At 35.7% G+C, this 18,650-nt stretch overlaps 1 protein-coding gene across 1 annotated transcript in view; it reads right to left on the reverse strand.

The window, feature by feature from the left end:
- The window catches only part of ANKRD31 (ankyrin repeat domain 31), a 160,267-nt gene that overhangs the window by 30,327 nt on the left and 111,290 nt on the right, over nucleotides 1–18,650 (reverse strand). Inside the window, exons 21-23 of the mRNA XM_047778111.1 lie at nucleotides 18,034–18,121; nucleotides 12,494–12,590; nucleotides 8,982–9,984 (exon numbers count right to left, since the gene is read on the reverse strand). Of these exons, the coding sequence (XP_047634067.1) occupies nucleotides 8,982–9,984; nucleotides 12,494–12,590; nucleotides 18,034–18,121 (1,188 nt within the window). The remainder of the gene's footprint in view (nucleotides 1–8,981; nucleotides 9,985–12,493; nucleotides 12,591–18,033; nucleotides 18,122–18,650) is intronic.

Raw genomic sequence — 18,650 nt, forward strand, 5'->3', positions numbered from 1 at the left:
GAGACAGTGAAAATACTGAAGGAATTAAGAGAGAACATGAACACTAATGAAGATTACTTTAAAAAGGAACTAGAAACTATAAAGTGGGTCTAAGAAAATTAGAAAACTCATTTACAGAGACGCAAGTTGACTTAAAGGCACCAAAGAACAGAATGAATAATGTAGAGGAATGAACAGTGACTTGCAACACAGAATTATAGAAATCACCCAATCAGGACAGCAGACAGACAACCAAATAAAAAAATATGAAAGCAAAATAAGAGACCTATTGGATAATATAAAGCAGGCCAATCTATGCCTAATAGGGATCCCAGAAGGAGAAGAAAAAGAAAAGAAGACTGAAAATATATTTGAAGAAATTATGACTGAAAACTTTCCAAATCTAAAAAAGGAAACAGATATCAAGATACAGGAAGCACAGAAGGCCCCCTACAAGCCAAACCCAAAGAGAGCCACTCCAAGACATTGTACTAAAAGTGGCAAAAGTTAAAGCTAAGGACAGGATTCTAACAGCAGGAAGATAAAAACGAGTTAACTATAAGGGAACCCTCATAAGACTATCAGTGGATTTATCTACAGAAATACTACAGGCCAGAAGAGAGTGGCACGATATATTCAAAGTTCTAAAAGGGAAAACCTTGCAGCCTAGAATATTCAACCCAAAAAGATTATCATCTGAAATATGAGAAATAAAGAATTTCTCCAACAAACAAAAACTAAAAGAATACAGCAATACTACAGCCATTCTAAAAGACATAATGAAAGTCTCCTCTAAATAGGAAAGAAGTAAGATAAAGGATGGAGGAAATCATAACTGAAAAATAATAACAAATAATTTACTGATCTAAAAGGGAAAAAAACACTATTTGTGAAAGCAATGATAAACTCAAGGAACAGCAAAAACATAAATGTGAAGATGTAAAAAAGGACATCAAAATCATAAAATGTGGGGAAGAAGAGTTAGAAAATCATAAAATGTGGGGAAGAAGAGTTAGACTTTTTTTTTTTAAAGAATGTGTTTAAGTCTATATAACTATAAGGCTAAAGCAAGCAGATCTAGGAAGGGGTTAATATACTTGAAAAACAGGGCAACCACAAATCAAAAACAAAAAATACATTCACAAAAACTAAAAAGAAGAGGACACAAGCATAAAATAAAAGGAAATCATTCAACCAACAGAAGGACAAAAGAGAAACAGAGAATCCTGCTTAGGCCTTTAACAAGGTTTAAAATGGCAATATAGGAATTCCTGTCACAGTGCAGTGGTTAACGAATCTGATTAGGAACCATGAGGTTGTGGGTTTGATCCCTGGCTTCGCTCAGTGGGTTAAGGATCCGGTGTTGCTGTGAGCTGTGGTATAGGTCACAGACATGGCTCAGATTCCACACTGCTGTGGCTGTGGCGTAGGCCGGCAGCTACAGTTCCAATTCGACCCCTAGCCTGGGAACCTCCATATGCCATGAGTGAGGCCATAGAAAAGACCAAAAAAAAGAAAAAAAAAATGGCAATACATATTTATCAGTGATTACTTTAAATGTCAATTCATTGAATGCTCCAAACAAAAGACACAGAGTGGCAGACTGGATTAAAAAAAATAAGAAGCAACAATATGCTGCCTACAAAAGACAGCATATTGGGCAAAGGACACACCCCACATATAAACTGAAAGTGAGTGAGGGGATGGGAAAAGATATTTCATGCAAATGGAAATGACAGGAAAGTGGGAGTTGTGATACTTGTATCAGACAAAATAGACTTTAAAACAAAGGCCATGAAGAAAGACAAAGAAGGACACCATTTAATGATAAAAGGATCGATTCAAGAAGAGGATATTACACTAGTCAAAATATATGCCCCTAATATAGGAGCACCCAAATACATACAACAAATACTAACATACATAAAGAAAAAATTGATGGCAATATAGTAACAGTAGAAGATTTTAACACCCCACTGATAAATGGACAGATCCTCTAGACAGAAAATCAATAAGACCACAGAGACCTTAAATGACACAATAAAACAGTTAGACTTAATTGATATTTTCAGGACATTACATCCAAAAAAATCAGAATACACATTCTTTTCAAGTGCGTATGAAACATTTCTAGGACTGACCACATACTGGGGCACAAAGCTAATGTCAACAAATTTAAATGGCATGAAACTAGAAATCAAGCAAAGGAAAAAAAAATAAGGAGAAACTGATCACATGGAGATTAAACAACATGCTACAAAAGCCAATGGGTCAATGAGGAAATCAAAAGAAAATTAAAAAATACTTTGAGACAAATGACAATGAAAACAAAACCATTCAAAAGCTACTGGATGCTGCAAAAGATCTATTAAAGTCAGTAGAAGGAAGGAAATCATAAAGATCAGAGAGGAAATCAATAAAATAGATCAGAAAAAAATCAATAAAACCAAGAGCTGGATCTTTAAAAGGGTAAACAAAATTGACAAATTTCTGGTCAGATTCACCAAGAAAAAGAGAGAAAACCCAAATAAACAAAATAATAAATGAAAAAGGAGAAATCTCAATGATACTGTAGAAATAGAAAAAAACCATAAGAGAATACTATGAACAATTATATGCCAACAAATCTGACAACCTAAAAGAAATGGACAACTTTCCAGAGACATACAGCCTGCCAAAAGTGAATCATCCCAAGTTCACAGGGATGGTTCAACATATGGAAATCAACCAATGTCACACACCACATTAACAAAAGGAAAGTCCAAAACCATATTATCATCTCAATAGATACATAAAAAGCATTTGACAAAATCCATCATCCATTCAAGATAAAAACTCTTACCAGAGAGAACATATCCTAACATAATAAAAGCCATATATGACAGACCCACAGCCAATATAATACTCAATGGAGAAAAGCTGAAAGCCTTCCAGCTAAAATCTGAGACAAGACAAAGAGGCCCATTCTCAACACAGTATTGGAAGTCTTTGCCACCACAATCAAACAAAAGAAATAAAAGGCATCCAAATTGGATGCAGATGACACTATATGCAGATGACATGATACTATATATAGAAAACCCTAAGGACTTCATACAAAAACTACTCGACCTGATCAACAAATTCAGCAAAGTAGCGGGATACAAGATTAACATTCGGAAATTGGTTGCCTTTCTGTATTCTAACAATGAAAAATTAGAAAACGAATATATTAAAAAACAGTACTTTTTGAAGTTTCTGTTGTGGCCTAGCCAGTTATGAACTGACTAGTATCCATGAGGATGCAGGTTCAATCCCTGGCCTCACTCAGTGGGTTAAGGATCTGGCATTGCCATGAGCTGTGGTATAGGTGGCAGACCCAGCTTAGACCCCTCTGGTGTGGCTGTAGAACAGGCTTCAATTAGACCCCTGGCCTGGGAATTTCCATATGCTGCATATGGTGTGGCCCAAAAAAAAAAACCTACATCTTTTAAAATCACACCCCCCCAAAATTAAACACCTAGGAATAAACCTGACCAAGGAGACGAAAGACTTATATGCTGAGAACTATAAAATATTAACCAAGGAAATTAAAGAAGATTCAAAGAAATAGATACCCTACGGTCTTGGACTGGAAGAATTAATATCATTAACATGGTCATACTACCCAAGGCAATCTACAGATTTAATGTGATCCCTATCAAATTATCCATGACATTTTTCACAGAACTAGAACAAACAATCCAAAAATTTATACGGATTCATAAAAGACCCAGAATTCCCAAAGCAACCCTGAGGAAAAAACCAAAGCGGGAGGCATAACTCTCCCAGACTTCAGACAATATAATAAAGCTACAGTAATCAAGTCAGTGAGGAACATACAGTCCAATGGAACAGAATAGAGAGTGCAGGAATAAACTCGGACACCTGGGTCAATTAATCTTCGACAAAGGAGGCAAGAATATAAAATGGGAAAAACACAGTCTCTTCAGGAAGTGGTACTGGAAAAACTGGACAGCTGCATGTAAATTAATGAAACTAGGACACGCCCCCACATGATGCACACACAAATTCAAAGTGGCTATCATACTTAAACATAAGACATGACACCATAGAACTCCTAGAAGGGAACATAGGCAAACGTTCTCTGATATCAACTGTACAAATGTTTTCTTAGGTCAATTTCTTAAGGCAATAGAAAAAAACAAAAATAAACCAATGGGACCTAATCAAACTTACAAGTTTTGCACAGCAAAGGAAACCATAAAAAACCACAAAAAGACAACCTGCAGAATGGGAGAAAATAATTTCAAATGACACAACCAAGGGCTTAATCTCCAAAATATACAAACAACAAATACAACTCAACAGCAAAAAAGCAAACAATCCAATCAAAATATGGGCAGAAGATCTAAACAAACATTTCTCCAAGGAAGACACACAGATGGCTAGCAGACACATGAAAAAATGCTAAACATCACTAATCACTAGAGAAATGCAAAAAACTACAATGAGGTAACACCTCACACTGGTCGAAATGGTTATCATTAATCGGTCTATAAATAACAAATGCTGGAGAGGGTGTGGAGAAGAGGAAACCCTCCCACACTGATGGTGGGAATGTAAATTGGTACAACCACTATGGAAAACAGTATGGACCTATCTCAGAAAACTAAATATAGAACTATATATGATCCAGCAATCTCACTCCTGGGCATATATCAAGACAAAACTTTCATCGAAAAAGATACATGCACCCCTATGTTCACTGAAGCACTTTTCACAGTAGCCAAGACATGGAAACAACATAAATGTCCACTGACAGATGAATGGATTAAGAAGATGTGGTACATATACACAGTAGAATACTACTCAGCCATAAAAAAGAAAAAATAATGCCATTTGCAGCAACATGGATGCAACTAGAGATTCTCATACTAAGTGAAGAAGTCAGAAAGAGGAAGATATATCTATCACTTACATGTATAATATAAAATGTGGCACAAATGAACCTATCCACAGAATAGAAACAGACTCACAGACATGGAGAAGAGACCTGTGGTTGCCAACAGGGAGGGGCAAGGGAATGGAATGGACTAGACTGGGAGTTTGGGGTGAGTAGATGCAAACTATTACATTTAGAATGGATAAGTAACGAAGTCCTGCTCTATAGCATGGGGAACTATATCCAATCACTGTGACAGAAGATGATGGAAGGTAATATGAGAAAAAGAAATTGTGTGTGTGTGTGTGTGTGTGTGTGTGTGTGTGTGTATAACTGGGTCATTTTGCTGTACAGTAGAAATTGACACAAAATTGTAAATCAACTATACTTTAATAAAAAATTTTTAAAGATCAAAAAAATTGTTTTAAAGAAATGCAGAAAGAGAATGCGGCAAAATCAAAGAACCTTTCATTTTAAATACATTCAAGAGGAGTTCCAACGGTGGCGCAACAGTAACAACCTTGACTAGTGTCCATGAGGACACAGGTTAGATCCCTGGCCTCACTCAGTGGCTTAAGGATCCAGCGCTGCCATGAACTGTGGTGTAGGTCACAGACAGGGCTCAGAACCCTCATTGCTGTGGCTATGGCATAGGCTGGCAGCTAGAGTTCTGATTCGACACCTAGCCTGGGAACTTCCACATGCAGCAGGTGTGGCCCTAAAAAGACAAAAATAAAAATTAAAAAATAAAAAATAATAACACTCAAGAAACAATAGGAGAGAATTTCCTCAGCCTGATAATGGACATCTAGGGAAAAACCTTCAGCTAAGATCATATTTAAGAGTGAAAAATTGAATGTTTTTCTTCTCTAAGAAAAGCAGAGAAAAAAGAAAGGAAAAAAATAAGTGTGAATTTTAATTCAACACGGTACTGGAGGTTTTAGCCAGAGCAGTTAGATAACAAAAGAAATAAAAGGCATTCATATTGGCAAGAGGTAAAACTATCTTTATTCATAGATAACTATACAGAAAATCTATATAGGAAATCCAATGAAATCTCTAAAAACTTCTAGAAACTAATAAGTGAGTTTGGCAAGGTGTAGGATAATACAACAATAGACAAAAATCAGTTGTATTTCTACATAGTAACAATAAAGAACCAAAAACTGATATTTAAAAAACAATATCACATGTAAGACCATCAAATATATGAAATACTTAGGGATAAATCTGACAAAAGATGTGAAAAACTTATGTACAGATTCCTACATTGATGAGAAAAATCAAATTAGGCCTACCTAAACATAAAAGGATATCATATTCATGAACTGGACAACTCTCTCTCTGTTTCTCCCCCTGACCCCAACACTTGTGGCATGTGCAAGTTCCCAGGCCAAGGATCAAATCTGAGTCACAGCAGTGACAATGCTGAATCCTTAACTGCTAAGCCACCAGGGAACTCTTGGACCACTCAATATTGATAAGATCTCCTCTTTTCTCCAAATGAATCTACAGATTCAATTCAAACCAATAAAAATAACAGCACCCTTTTTCAAAAGAAATTGACAAACTTACTCTAAAATTCAGATGGGACTGCAAATGACCTACTAAAGCCAAAACACTTTTGATAAACGAGAACATAACTGTGTGACTGACATTTGATTTCGAGACTTATTATACAGCTATAGTAATCAAGGAAGTATTGATGGAAAAATAAGCAAACAGATCAATGAAACAGAATACAGTCCAAAAATAGGCACATACATGAACAACTGATTTTCTACAAAGTTGCAAAGGCAATTCAATAGAGAATACTTTTTCAAAACATGCTACTGGAACAACTGGATATCCAAATTTAAAAATACGAATCCTATGTTGGATTATACACAAAAATTAATTAAAAATGTATCACAGTCCTAAATGTAAACCTAAAACTATAAAAATTCTAGAAGAAAAAAGGAGAAAATCTTTGCGACCTTGCATTAGACAAAGAATTCCTAGGATTCTAAAAACATAATCAATGAACTAACTGACAAATTGGACTACAAAACTTTAAACTTCTGTTCTTTATAAAGCGATATTGAAGGAAAAGACAAGCCACTAGCCTAGGAGAAAATATTTGCAAAGGATATGTTTGATAAAGGATTTATAACCAAAAAAAATTTTTTTTCTTTTTAGGGCAGCACCTGCAGCACATGAAACTTCCCAGGCCAGGCGCTGAATCAGAGGTGCAGCTGAAGGCCTATGCCATAGCCACAGCAACACTGGATCAGACACACTGGATCCTTAAGCCACCGAGTAAGGCCAGGGATCAACCTAGCTTCTTCACAAAGACCATGTCAGAATCTTAATCTGCTGAGCCACAATGGGAACTCCCCAAAAATATGTTTTTAAAAACGCTCAAAAAAACCCTCCTCGATAGTAAGAATATGAGCAACCAATTTAAAAAAGGGGCAATGAATGTGAATAGACACTTAATCAAAGAGTAAGTATGGATGGCAAATACATGGAAAGATGCTCAACATGATTAATCATTATAAAATACAAATTAAAGCCACAATGGTAAATTATTATACATACATGTCTCTACACTATATGTCGCCATGGCTAAAATTAAAAGACTGATTGTACCAAGTGTTGGCTAAGTAAAGATGTGGAAGGACTAGAATTCTCATACACAACTGGTACAAGTGACAAACAACTTTGGCAGGTCCTTAAAAAGCTAAATATACATTTACAGTATAAATTCAGCAACCCTACTTGTAGGAATTTTACAGAAAAATAAAAGTCTATGTGAAGTCAAAACTTAGACACCAATGTTCATATTAGCTTTATGTGTAATAGACAACAATCTAAGTACCTATCAAAGATGGGAGTGACAAACAAACTACAGTAGATGCATACAATGGATTACCACTCAGCAATAAAAAAGGAATAAACTATTCATATACAGTACAACAAGGATGAACCTCAAATAACCATGCTCAAAGAAGCCAGGCAAAAATGAATGCATATGGTATCATTATCATACACAGATTTCTTGGAAATGCAAACTAATCTGCAGAGACAGAAAGATGAATAATTCTCTGGAGCCTGGCAATGAAATAGGAGGGGTATAGAGGAGGTGCACAAAAGGGCACGAAGAAGCTTTTCAGGGTGACAGATATGTTCAGTGTCTTGTTTGTGGTCATGGGTTCACGGGTGTGCATACATTATGCCAAAACTTGCCAAATTACATACTTGAAATGTGTAGTGTATTATATGTAATTGTATCTCAATAAAGTTGTTAAAACAGTTGAAATGTGAACAATTATATTAAAATATTATTACTGCTATTCAGAGAAGTAACCACAATATTCAAAATTTGAGTAAATGTAGCAAATTACTACCTGAAATTTGAATTGCTTTGGCTAATGTGAGGAAGGGACTACTTAGCAATAAATTGACTGACAGCCAAGCAAAGAAGATCGAGGGATCTGAGATCAAGCTACTAATTCAGCCTTTAAAACTACAATATCTTTAAAATTAAATGTTCAGCAGAACCATGTTTTTTCTCTGCTATTTTTATGCATATGATATTGTTTTGAGTCAGATTTACCCAAACTCCAAGTCACTCTTTGTTTCTAAACTGAGCTTTTATGAAAGATATGTTTATACTTAATCCCTCTCAGGGGGAGCTTTAGTAGTACACTGGTAGTTCCCAAAACTTTGGAACCAAAGACAGCTCCAATTTATTATTTTAATTTTGTTCTTAAATCCTTCCTGCTGCATATAATTGACTAATTCTAGTCTGAAAGCCCAAAAGGTGTTTGTGACTAAAATGTATAAGACAATTTTAGAAGCATGATTTCACTTGCTAAGAAGACAATGTTTGTGTCCCTCCATTCAAGAAGCCCAGCCAGGAGTTTCCTTGTGGCACAGCAAATTAAAGGATCTGGCGTTGTCACTGCTGTGGTGTACGCTCAATCCCTGGCTCGGGAACGTCCACAAGCTATGTCCCAATACTATGGGACAGCAACATTTACTCACTTATTTACAAAATTTATATAGTTTTCGAGAAAAAAAAATTCTGGGATACCTGTGTTTTAAATTCCAGAATGTTATTTCCTGGATTAATTCTTCCTAGCAATATCAGATCCTTTATCTGCATACGTTTCTTTTTAGGAGATGTGCTGGAGTTTAACGGCTTTTTGATAGTATTTTGATGGCCAGGTCCAGAAGAAGAGGAGCTCTGACTGCTATCTGCATGTGGAACCGCAAGAAGTGATTTTTTAGGATATGGTTTCACCTGACGCCCAGTGTTACTGCCAAAGAAGACATCATTTTCTTGATGTGCCAGGGATTCTGATGTCCCCCTAGATGGTTGCTGGGAAGCTGTTTTCCTGCTTCCTTTTTTCAGATCACAACTGCAAAGAGCCTGATCATAAATAACAGTTGATGGATGGGCATCACTGTGGTCAAGTAAACTTGTGGTTTCTGAAACATTTAATGTGCCAGTTAATGCTGAAGGACCAAAGGACGCATGCCCTTGGGCTGTAGTATCTGTAAGATCACTTTCTTTTTGTGAATGTTCTGCTTGAGCAATAAAATTAACAGGATGGGATGATAATTTAATCTTTTTAGTGCCATCTGAATGTCTGCATTTTGATAATCCATTCGAGGTACAGTCATTGACATTTCGTTTAGAATTCATCTCATTTCCACAAAATTCTTCCCTTCTCACTGCCTTTGATTTTGGACTAGTGTTGTTATTTTGTCTATCATGCCAGATTTCCAGACACAACTGTGTTTTCTGCATGCTTCCACAAATAGGCCTGACAGGAGAAAGTGAACCTGACTGGGGCTGCACTGAATTTTCCAGACCGGCAAACTCTCGGCTGTCCTTTTCATTACAGATTTCTGAGCTGCACGGCAGCTTCCTGAAACTATGATCTGACGAAGAAGTAACATTCTTATAGTTGTGAATTTTCTGGCTTATTTCTTTTTGTTTTTTTGCTACAAGTAACAGGCTCTTCTGTCTTGTGGCCAAGTTAGCTAGTTGTTCTCTCAGCACTCCGTGCTTAAATGATTCAATGGACACCCTGTAGGAAGAAACAGAAAGAAGAAAAAATACAAAAATAGTATAAAACTTTTAAAAGGCAATTATTTATGTTGAATAGATATTCTTTCTCAATTTAAATTTAATCAGCTTAAAGTACATGAGTCCATTTCTGCAAAGTATATTCTTTGAGAGGAAACTGACTCTTTACTTTTTTTGTTTTTTGGTTTTTTTAGGGCCTCACCTGAGGCATATGGAAGTTCTCAGGTTGAATCAGAGCTGCAGCTGCCGGCTACGCCACAGTCACAGCTATGCAGGATCTGAACCACATCTGTGACCTACACCACAGCTCACGACAATGCTAGATCCTGAACTCCTTAAGGAAGGCCAGGGATCAAACATGTACACTCAAGGACACTAGTTGGGTTCATTAGTGTTGAGCCGCAATGAGAACTCCCTGACTCTTTACTTGAGGTCGGTGAATTTGCCTTTTTAAAAGAGCTGATAGTGCGGTTATCCTCATTTTTATCAGCCCTAAAAGAAAAATAAAACTTGGGTTGACTATTCAGATATTTACCAGTCCTTTAGTTGGAAGGTACCAATTGATGGCTAAAGAAGAATAAGCATTATTTAAACTTAGAATTTGCTTATGTGTTTGTAGTGAAATTGTGCATCAGAAAGTAAAATTTGGGAGTCAGTTCCATTAGAAATCCCTTAGCTGTGGATGACTGAGATAGTTTTGTGAACATTATAAGTTAGACCTGAACGTTGTCAGTTTTTCAAGTAATTATTGTACCCATACTTTGAATCTGGACTGAGGTACTCTGAGGTCCAGAGGGACTACCCAGACAAGCTTCACCTTGTGTGCCTTCCCCAAACCAAGTCTCTCAGGGGCTTGAGTGCTGACTGGGAGGAAAGGCTCATCCACACCTCTGTCTTCTCCTTATTTCACCCTGACCTTCAGGATGATGGACACTTTGTTTCCAGCGGCTCTCACGCTTTTTTGTCCGAGGACTTTTTCATACTCTTAAAAGCTACTGAGGAACCCAAAGAGCTTTTGTTTATTTATTCTGTTTATAGTAAATATTGTTATATATATCAATATTTACTGTTTTAGAAAATAAAACTGAGAAATTTTTAAAACACAAGAATACATAAGTTCACATTCCATTAGCTACTAGAGTGATGACATCATCACACACCATATGGCCTCTGGAAAATGCCACTGTATGCACATGAGAAAATGAGAGCATAAAAGTGATTTTGACTTCATGGACCCCTTGAAATGGCCTCAGGGACCCTCAAGGACCATCCTTTAAGGGCAGCTGTTTTAAGGAGAAACAATAGTATAGATACCTGTTTCTCCTCACACAGTTTACAGCTATTGGTGGTACTGAACTCCAAGCAGACTGGATGTTAAAGTGAGTAGGAGATATAAGTGGAAGAAGCATTAAGAAAGAAGTTTGATTAGCAAACAACTGGTAGTATAAAATGCAAGGAGCTGGAGAGAGAAGAAGAAAAAAGAATATCACATTTAAAATTATGTGACACAAAGTTCAGACAAAATAAAAATGTTCTTTAGATTACAAGATTTTAAATCTAATAGTAACACACACATATACAATGGTATAGTATTCAGCCATGAAAAAGAAGGAAACCCTTCCATTTGTGACAACACAGATGGATCTCGAGGGTGCTATGCTGAGTGAAATAAGTCAGACAGAGAAAGAAAAGTGCTTTATGATCTCACTTATATGTAGACTCTAAAACAGAAACAAATCACAGATGCAGAGAATAGACTGGTGGTTGGCAGAAGTGGGGGCAAGAGGTGGGTGAAATGGATAAAGGTAGTCAAAAGGTACACATATCCAGTTATGAAATAAATAAGTCATGGAACTGTAATACACAGCATGGTGGCTATAGTTGATAATACTGTACTGTATATTTGAAAGTTTCTAAAAAATTAGACCTTAAAAATTCTTACCACAAGAAAAAAGAAAAGAAGAACAGGGGGCATATGTAGCTAGGTCTATGAAAAACTAGTTAAAAATAATGCCCAAACAAGAAATATATATATATATATAACATCCTCCTCCAAAAAAAGAGGTATATAATTAATATGACCAGGATAAAACTTTTTAAGGACCCTGAGAGTTTATAGAAGTACACAAAATATACATGATTAAACTGTTTAGAGGAACAACAAGTGTGATAACAAAAAAAATTATTTTTAATAGAAAAAATGTGAGTTTACCAAGGAAATAAATTTACTCATGGGATTCATGACCCAAAAGGCTTTCATAAGATTCATGGGTGTTGACCACTTTTTAAGACAGTAAAATGTCCTTTTCTGAACATTTCAAGTAATAAGGTAGAAAAATATCTCTCTGGGAAGTACAATTACCTGTGAACATAACACATTAGATAACTTCATTAAGTCCTTTTTTTTTTATCCTAAGCAACATTTGTATTCTTAAGAAATTCTAGGCCTTTTGTAGACAAAAATAGATAAATTCTAAAAACCCTAAAGGTTTCCTCTCCTTTTCACTCACCTGTATTTTTTAGCTAGATCATCCCTTTCTGCCTTCTGCTTGGCAAGCACGTCGTCCATAACCTCCTTTATCTTTAACATCTTATCAATGTATTGTTCTAGAAACGTGATAAAATAAAAAGTTGAGTGATAGCAAATGTTAAATTTGGTCACATAGGACTTAGCCTTACTCTTAATTTAAAAAGCCATTATTTCCCTACCCTCTTCCCCAATATCAATGGCCCAGACATATAAATCAAGGCTTATGGAATTATGTCACTGTCTGGAAGTACCCTAAAGCATATAAGTAAGAGCCCCATACCAAGAAGGAGCAGGCCAGCCTGAGTTCTAATGCCGCTACCCTGCTAACTAAGCTTTGTGAACCTGGACAAGTCATAGGACCTCTCTGGCCAGCTTCCTCACCTGTGAAATGAGGGTAGTAAAAGAAGATGAATAGGAAGATAAATACTTTGTCTGTTAAAATTAGTTCCTTTTTGAGTTCCCATGTGGCTCGGTGGGTTATGAACCTGACTAGTAACCATGAGGACACAGGTTCAATCCCTGGCCTTGCTCAGTGGGTTAAAGGATCTGGCGTTGCCGTGAGCTGTGGTGTAGGTCTCAGACACAGCTCGGGTCCTGTGTTGCTGTGGCTGTGGTGTAGGCCGGCAGCTACAACTCCAATTCAACCCCTAGCCTGGGAACCTCCATGTGCCTCAGGTGTAGCCCTAAAAAACAACAACAACAAAAACTACTTTTTAAAATACAAAAGGAATACACTATCAATGTAAAGAAAAATTTCAAATAATATGAATGTTTACAGAGAAAAAATTTGCAAATAATATGAATGTTTAGTGAGTATCCCACTCACCTAACTGCTTCTCTCACTCCATGAAAGAGATTGCTATTAATACTTTGGTAAGGGTGTGTGTGTAAATTTTTTTATATATTTATTTAATGTTCTATGTATTTATACTACACACAACAACTTATTATATGTATTTAAAAATAAGAATCATGCTATCAGTTCTTGTTCTTTTACACTTAACATTTAGATAGGGCTATATGACATTTCAGGCCAGTTATAGATCTACATGGAATTGTTTTTATAATAATTACCTAAATTTTCCCTACTTTCTTCCATTGCTTCCCAAGTAAAAGCATCATGACCCCTTCCCCATCACAAATTAACAGCCTTTACATGTAAATGTCAATTATGTCCAAATTCAAATTCTCAAAAAGGAAATTGAAAGGTTTAGATGAATACACTTTATTTCTTTTAAGCTACTTGCTATTCATTTCAGTTTTGGCTGTGTTTCTTAAGTTTTTTCCCTAATTCTTTCAGACTGATGCATATTTTTCTAGATAATTTAATTAGACAAAATCAGTGGTGGAAAAATGACGTGAAGTTCATAGTTGGAACTCTTTCCAGAACCTCTCTTTGCAAATCAAACAAATGGGAGTTCCCGTCATGGCTCAGGGGAAACGAATCTGCCTAGTATCCATGAGGATGTAGGTTCGATCCCTGGCCTTGCTCAGTGGGTTAAGGATCCAGCATTGCTGTGAGCTGTGGTGTAGGTAGCAGACTCAGATCCTGTGTTGCTATGGTTGTGGCATTAGGCCGGCAGCTCTGATTCTACTCCTAGCCTGGGAACCTCCATATGCCAAGGGTGCATCCCTAAAAAGACAAACAAAACACAAAACAAAACAAAACACACACAAAAAAAGCAAATCAAATTATTTGACAAGCTGAGTCAGTGTTCCTGGAGTAGTTTCTATCTCCCTAATACTATGGCAAAAGATTAGTTTCACAATGCGATATGTGTGAGCTAACAAAAGGGAGAAATCTGTATGATAAGAATTTAGATAAGAATTTGTTTAGCAGATTTGACACTTAATAAAAGATATTTACATTATCTATGTACCCTGTCACCAGCGGGGTTTTTCTTTTTTCCTTCATTTTTTGGCTGAATCTATAGCATATAGAAATTCCTGGGCCAGGGATCAAACCTGCAACACAGCTGCTGAGTGACAACACCAGAGCTGCTGCAGTGATAACACCAGATCCTTAACTCTGTATGTCACAGGGGAACTTTCTCTGAGTTTTAAACCACAGGTTAAAAAAAAATCATAGTAATCTACATGTTTCTATAAGAATGGACATAAAGATATTTTACATGTAAATTGATCCTATATACTTACTACTAGAATCAAAATTAATCAGTGGTATCTTAGAGAAAATCTAGAAATTGCCCTACTGTGTGCAGGATTTTAATACATGATAATGAGGCATTAGAGAGAGGAATTATTCAACAAATAAGAGTAGGCAAATGGGGTAGTGATATGGGAGAAAGCCCTATTTTATCCTTATACCACATGCGGTAAAGAGATTTTTAGATGAATTACAGATTTAACATACTTAGAAAAATAACATAAAATGTTTAAAATGAACATTTTTCTGCCTCAATTCAGTTGAGGGACTAAAGATACTTGATATCAGTGGCCGAAATAGCTCAGGAGAGCATTAGGCTGAAGATCTTTGATATCAAAGTGAATACAAGACATCTGTAAGAGAAAAGTTTACAAAGAAATGTACACAAAGAAATTCATTACTCTTGGATCTCTCAACAGATCAAAGATAATATAAGAAGTGTCAGAATATGGAGGTGGTGAATTTGTGAAGCTGTTTCTTTAGAGAGCTGTAGCTTAACTGTGTGGGATTCTCCAACCTGAGCTGTAAAAGTAAGAGGTGAGAGGGTTCCTCTCCTTTACCTCAAGCATAAAGGGGTAGTTTCTCAAAGTGCTATTAACAGCATAACACCCTTTTGTTGGGGTGATAATGGACCCATATCTGACTTCCTCTTTGAACATCCAGAGGTTGTGACCCAGGGAGCTTTCGCAGCAGGACAAAAAGAAAGTTGCTACTGTGCTAGGAATTCATTGTCCTCCCTTCTAATAGGAAAAAATTAAGTTATAAAGTTTGGGGGTGGGGAGGGGAGAAATGTTTCTAATTTGGGAAGCATTAAAAAAATAGCAAAGAACCTGACACACTCTACTTTACAGAATTTTGAGAATTTGAGAATTTCTGTATTTAAGCACACACTAACAGGTTACAAATAAAAAGACAGTTAAGTGGCAAAAAAAGATTTTGCAGCAACTGTGGCAGAAAAGGGGTCAATAACTTGATTATATAAAATGGCTCCAATATATTTTTTATTTTTTTAAGTTCAGAATCTTTAAAAAAAAAAAATCTTTTTTATGGCCACACCCACGGCATATGAAAGTTCCTGGGCCAGGGACCGACTCCAAGCCAAGGCTGTGACCTTCACTTTGGCTGTGGCAATACCAGATCCTTTAACCTACTGCACCAGGCTGGGGATGGAACTCAAGTCTCTGCAATGACCTGAGCCACTGCAGTCAGTTTCTAAACACACTGCACCACAGCAGGAACTCCTTTTATTTCATTCTTAAAAGTTTTAATTGAAGTATAGTTGATTTACAATGTTGTGATAATTTCTGCTGTACAACAATATGATTCAGTTATATACATATACACATATCCATTCTTTTTCCGATTTTCCTGTATAGGTTATCACAGAATATTGAGCAGAGTTCCCTGTGCTATACAGCAGGTCCTCTTTGACCATCCATTCCATATACAACAGTGTGCATATGCCAAGCCCAAACCCCCCATTCACTCCTTCCCCCCACCTGTCCCCTTTGGTAACTGTTAAGTTTGTTCTCAAAGTCTGTCAGCGTGTTTCTGTTTTGTAAATAAGTTAATTTGCATTATTTTTTTAGACTCCACATGTAAGTGATATCATATGATGCTTTTCTTTCTCTCTAACTTACAAAATAGCTCCAGTTTATTAACAAACAGGAGAGTCAATTTACGAAACAGAAAATAAAACTAGTGAAAAATAATAATAATAAGGCAAGTGAAAATATGAGGGTTATCTTCTGATTAAAGAGGAAAAATTATTTTATTTGAAAATATTGATGCAGTATAAAGGAAAACAAACATTAATGTACATTGGTGAAAGTATAAATTATTATTTAATATTTTAGGAAATCAATTTACTAATATGAATCAAGAGATTTTAAAATGTTTATAGATTTTCAAATTCTCCTGTGGTACAGCAGGTTAAGGATCCAGCACTGTCACTGCAGTGGCTTGGGTTGCTGCTATGCTATGGGTTTGATTCCTGGCCTGGGAAACTTCCACATGCCATGGGCATGGCCAAAAGAAGGTCTATATATTTTTGACTCATAATTCCAATTATGTTAATTTTTCCTAAGAAATTAATCCTAAATCTAGAAAAAGCTATGTGTTGTAGAATAGTAAAAAACTGGGAAAACCTAAATGCTCAACAAAAAGAAAAAAATTAAGTAAACTATAGAACATTTATTGAGCAGAATACTTTATAGCCACTAAGAATGATGACTATGAGAGAAAAGAGTGTAAAAATAGCACATCTAGCCTGATCCAAACTACACTTCTTAACAATTTTGCTGAGGTATAATTATATAACTATGTTCTTAGGAAACAAAGAAAACAAAAACACCAAAATATTGTGGTGGGGCAGTAGGTAATTTTAGCACATTTTTTCCTCATTATTATTTTTGAAGTGTATCTATTTGCCTTTTCTAATGAAAAAAGTATACATTTGTAAAATTCATCTTAGTTGTGTAAGATATTACAAATACTAAATAAAATATATGAGCTATACATATTGTTTGGGAGTATAAATTACTTCACATTATTTTCCTCAAAATGTAACACGTACCATGTGTTAGGCCATAATGAGTAGAAGAATGGGTATAATTTTAAAAGAAATAATTTTTTAAGGGTATACAACATGAGTTAGGCTAAGAGGTTAATTAACACTTGTATCCTGCCACACAAAAGACTGAGATACTTTATATTTAATCAATCACTTTTAACATTCAGATCTACATCTCTGAAGAGCTACTTTCTACCTTGTAAATCATAACTCAAGAAAATTAGCTGTGAGCTATCAAAGGTTTACAAATTTCACTGGGGTTTTGAGAAATTAGATTAGGTCAGGGATCAGAATCTAATGTACTACTTGGAATCCCTAGTGTTTTGTAAACAGAAAGGCATCTATGCAGTAAGACATTCACCTGGTAAATGTGCTCACCTGAAAGGTATAAGGATTTACTCTACTTGTGCCACCACTGCTCATTTCTTTTCTGATTTTCTTTTAAGAATTACCATAGCTGGGTGAAGCTGAAGAATCAAGTAGTCAAATAATTTTGTCATATCTCTAAACATTTCACTGGTAGTGGCTTATCTATGATCATGGTTCTGAGTGTCTCTCAAATTATTCATACTATACCTTGACTCTAGAAGTATCTCTATCAACAACTACACAAACTACTGGCTTGCATCATTAATTTCTAATGATCATTCTTGGCATGTCTGCATTTAAAAAGACCACTTTTTCAGCCACTGTAAGCTCTGAAATAAACATGTAACTTAAGAAGATAAGGGAGCAATATCTTAGATGATTGAAACAAACTTGAGAATGAATAAATATTTACCTGCATCTTCAGGAGTTCTTATTTCAAACTGTAATAAATTTTCTTGTTTTTCTTCTATATCTTGTAGAATGGAACTGATGGTCTGATGCTATCAGATAAAAATACCAAAAACTTAATTACATGAAGATAGACGTTCTTCTCTGATATGAAATTGACAAATGCTCAATAAAAGTGCTACAGAAAGTGTCTCAAAAATGTTCATTTCCCTTTTTGTTCAAAATGTACTCATGATTTATTTAAACTTAACTGTATAAATAATTCATATTGGGGAAAAAAGTAAACTTAGCTATATCTTGATTTACGTAGCAGATCTGAGGCTGGAAAATAGAATGCAAGAGTAGCAAGCATACAAAGAATCATAATTTCTCAATGACTTCTGTTATAATTATAGGCACAGGAGGAAAAAAACCCCCAAAAACCCAGGACACAGTATTTAAAAACTACACACATGCAACAAGTTCACTTGAAGGCTTTATGACTATCACTGCACACTGTTAAAATCTCACATATAAGATTTTAGAAACACCAAACACTACACTCTCAAAAACTCACAAAGGGGATTTAAAATCACCTCTTTATGCACTTGTCAGTACTAATATTCCCATGGGAAATGCCTT

Source organism: Phacochoerus africanus, chromosome 4 (assembly GCF_016906955.1).
Source record: "Phacochoerus africanus isolate WHEZ1 chromosome 4, ROS_Pafr_v1, whole genome shotgun sequence".
NCBI classification, from domain to species: Eukaryota; Metazoa; Chordata; class Mammalia; order Artiodactyla; family Suidae; genus Phacochoerus; species Phacochoerus africanus.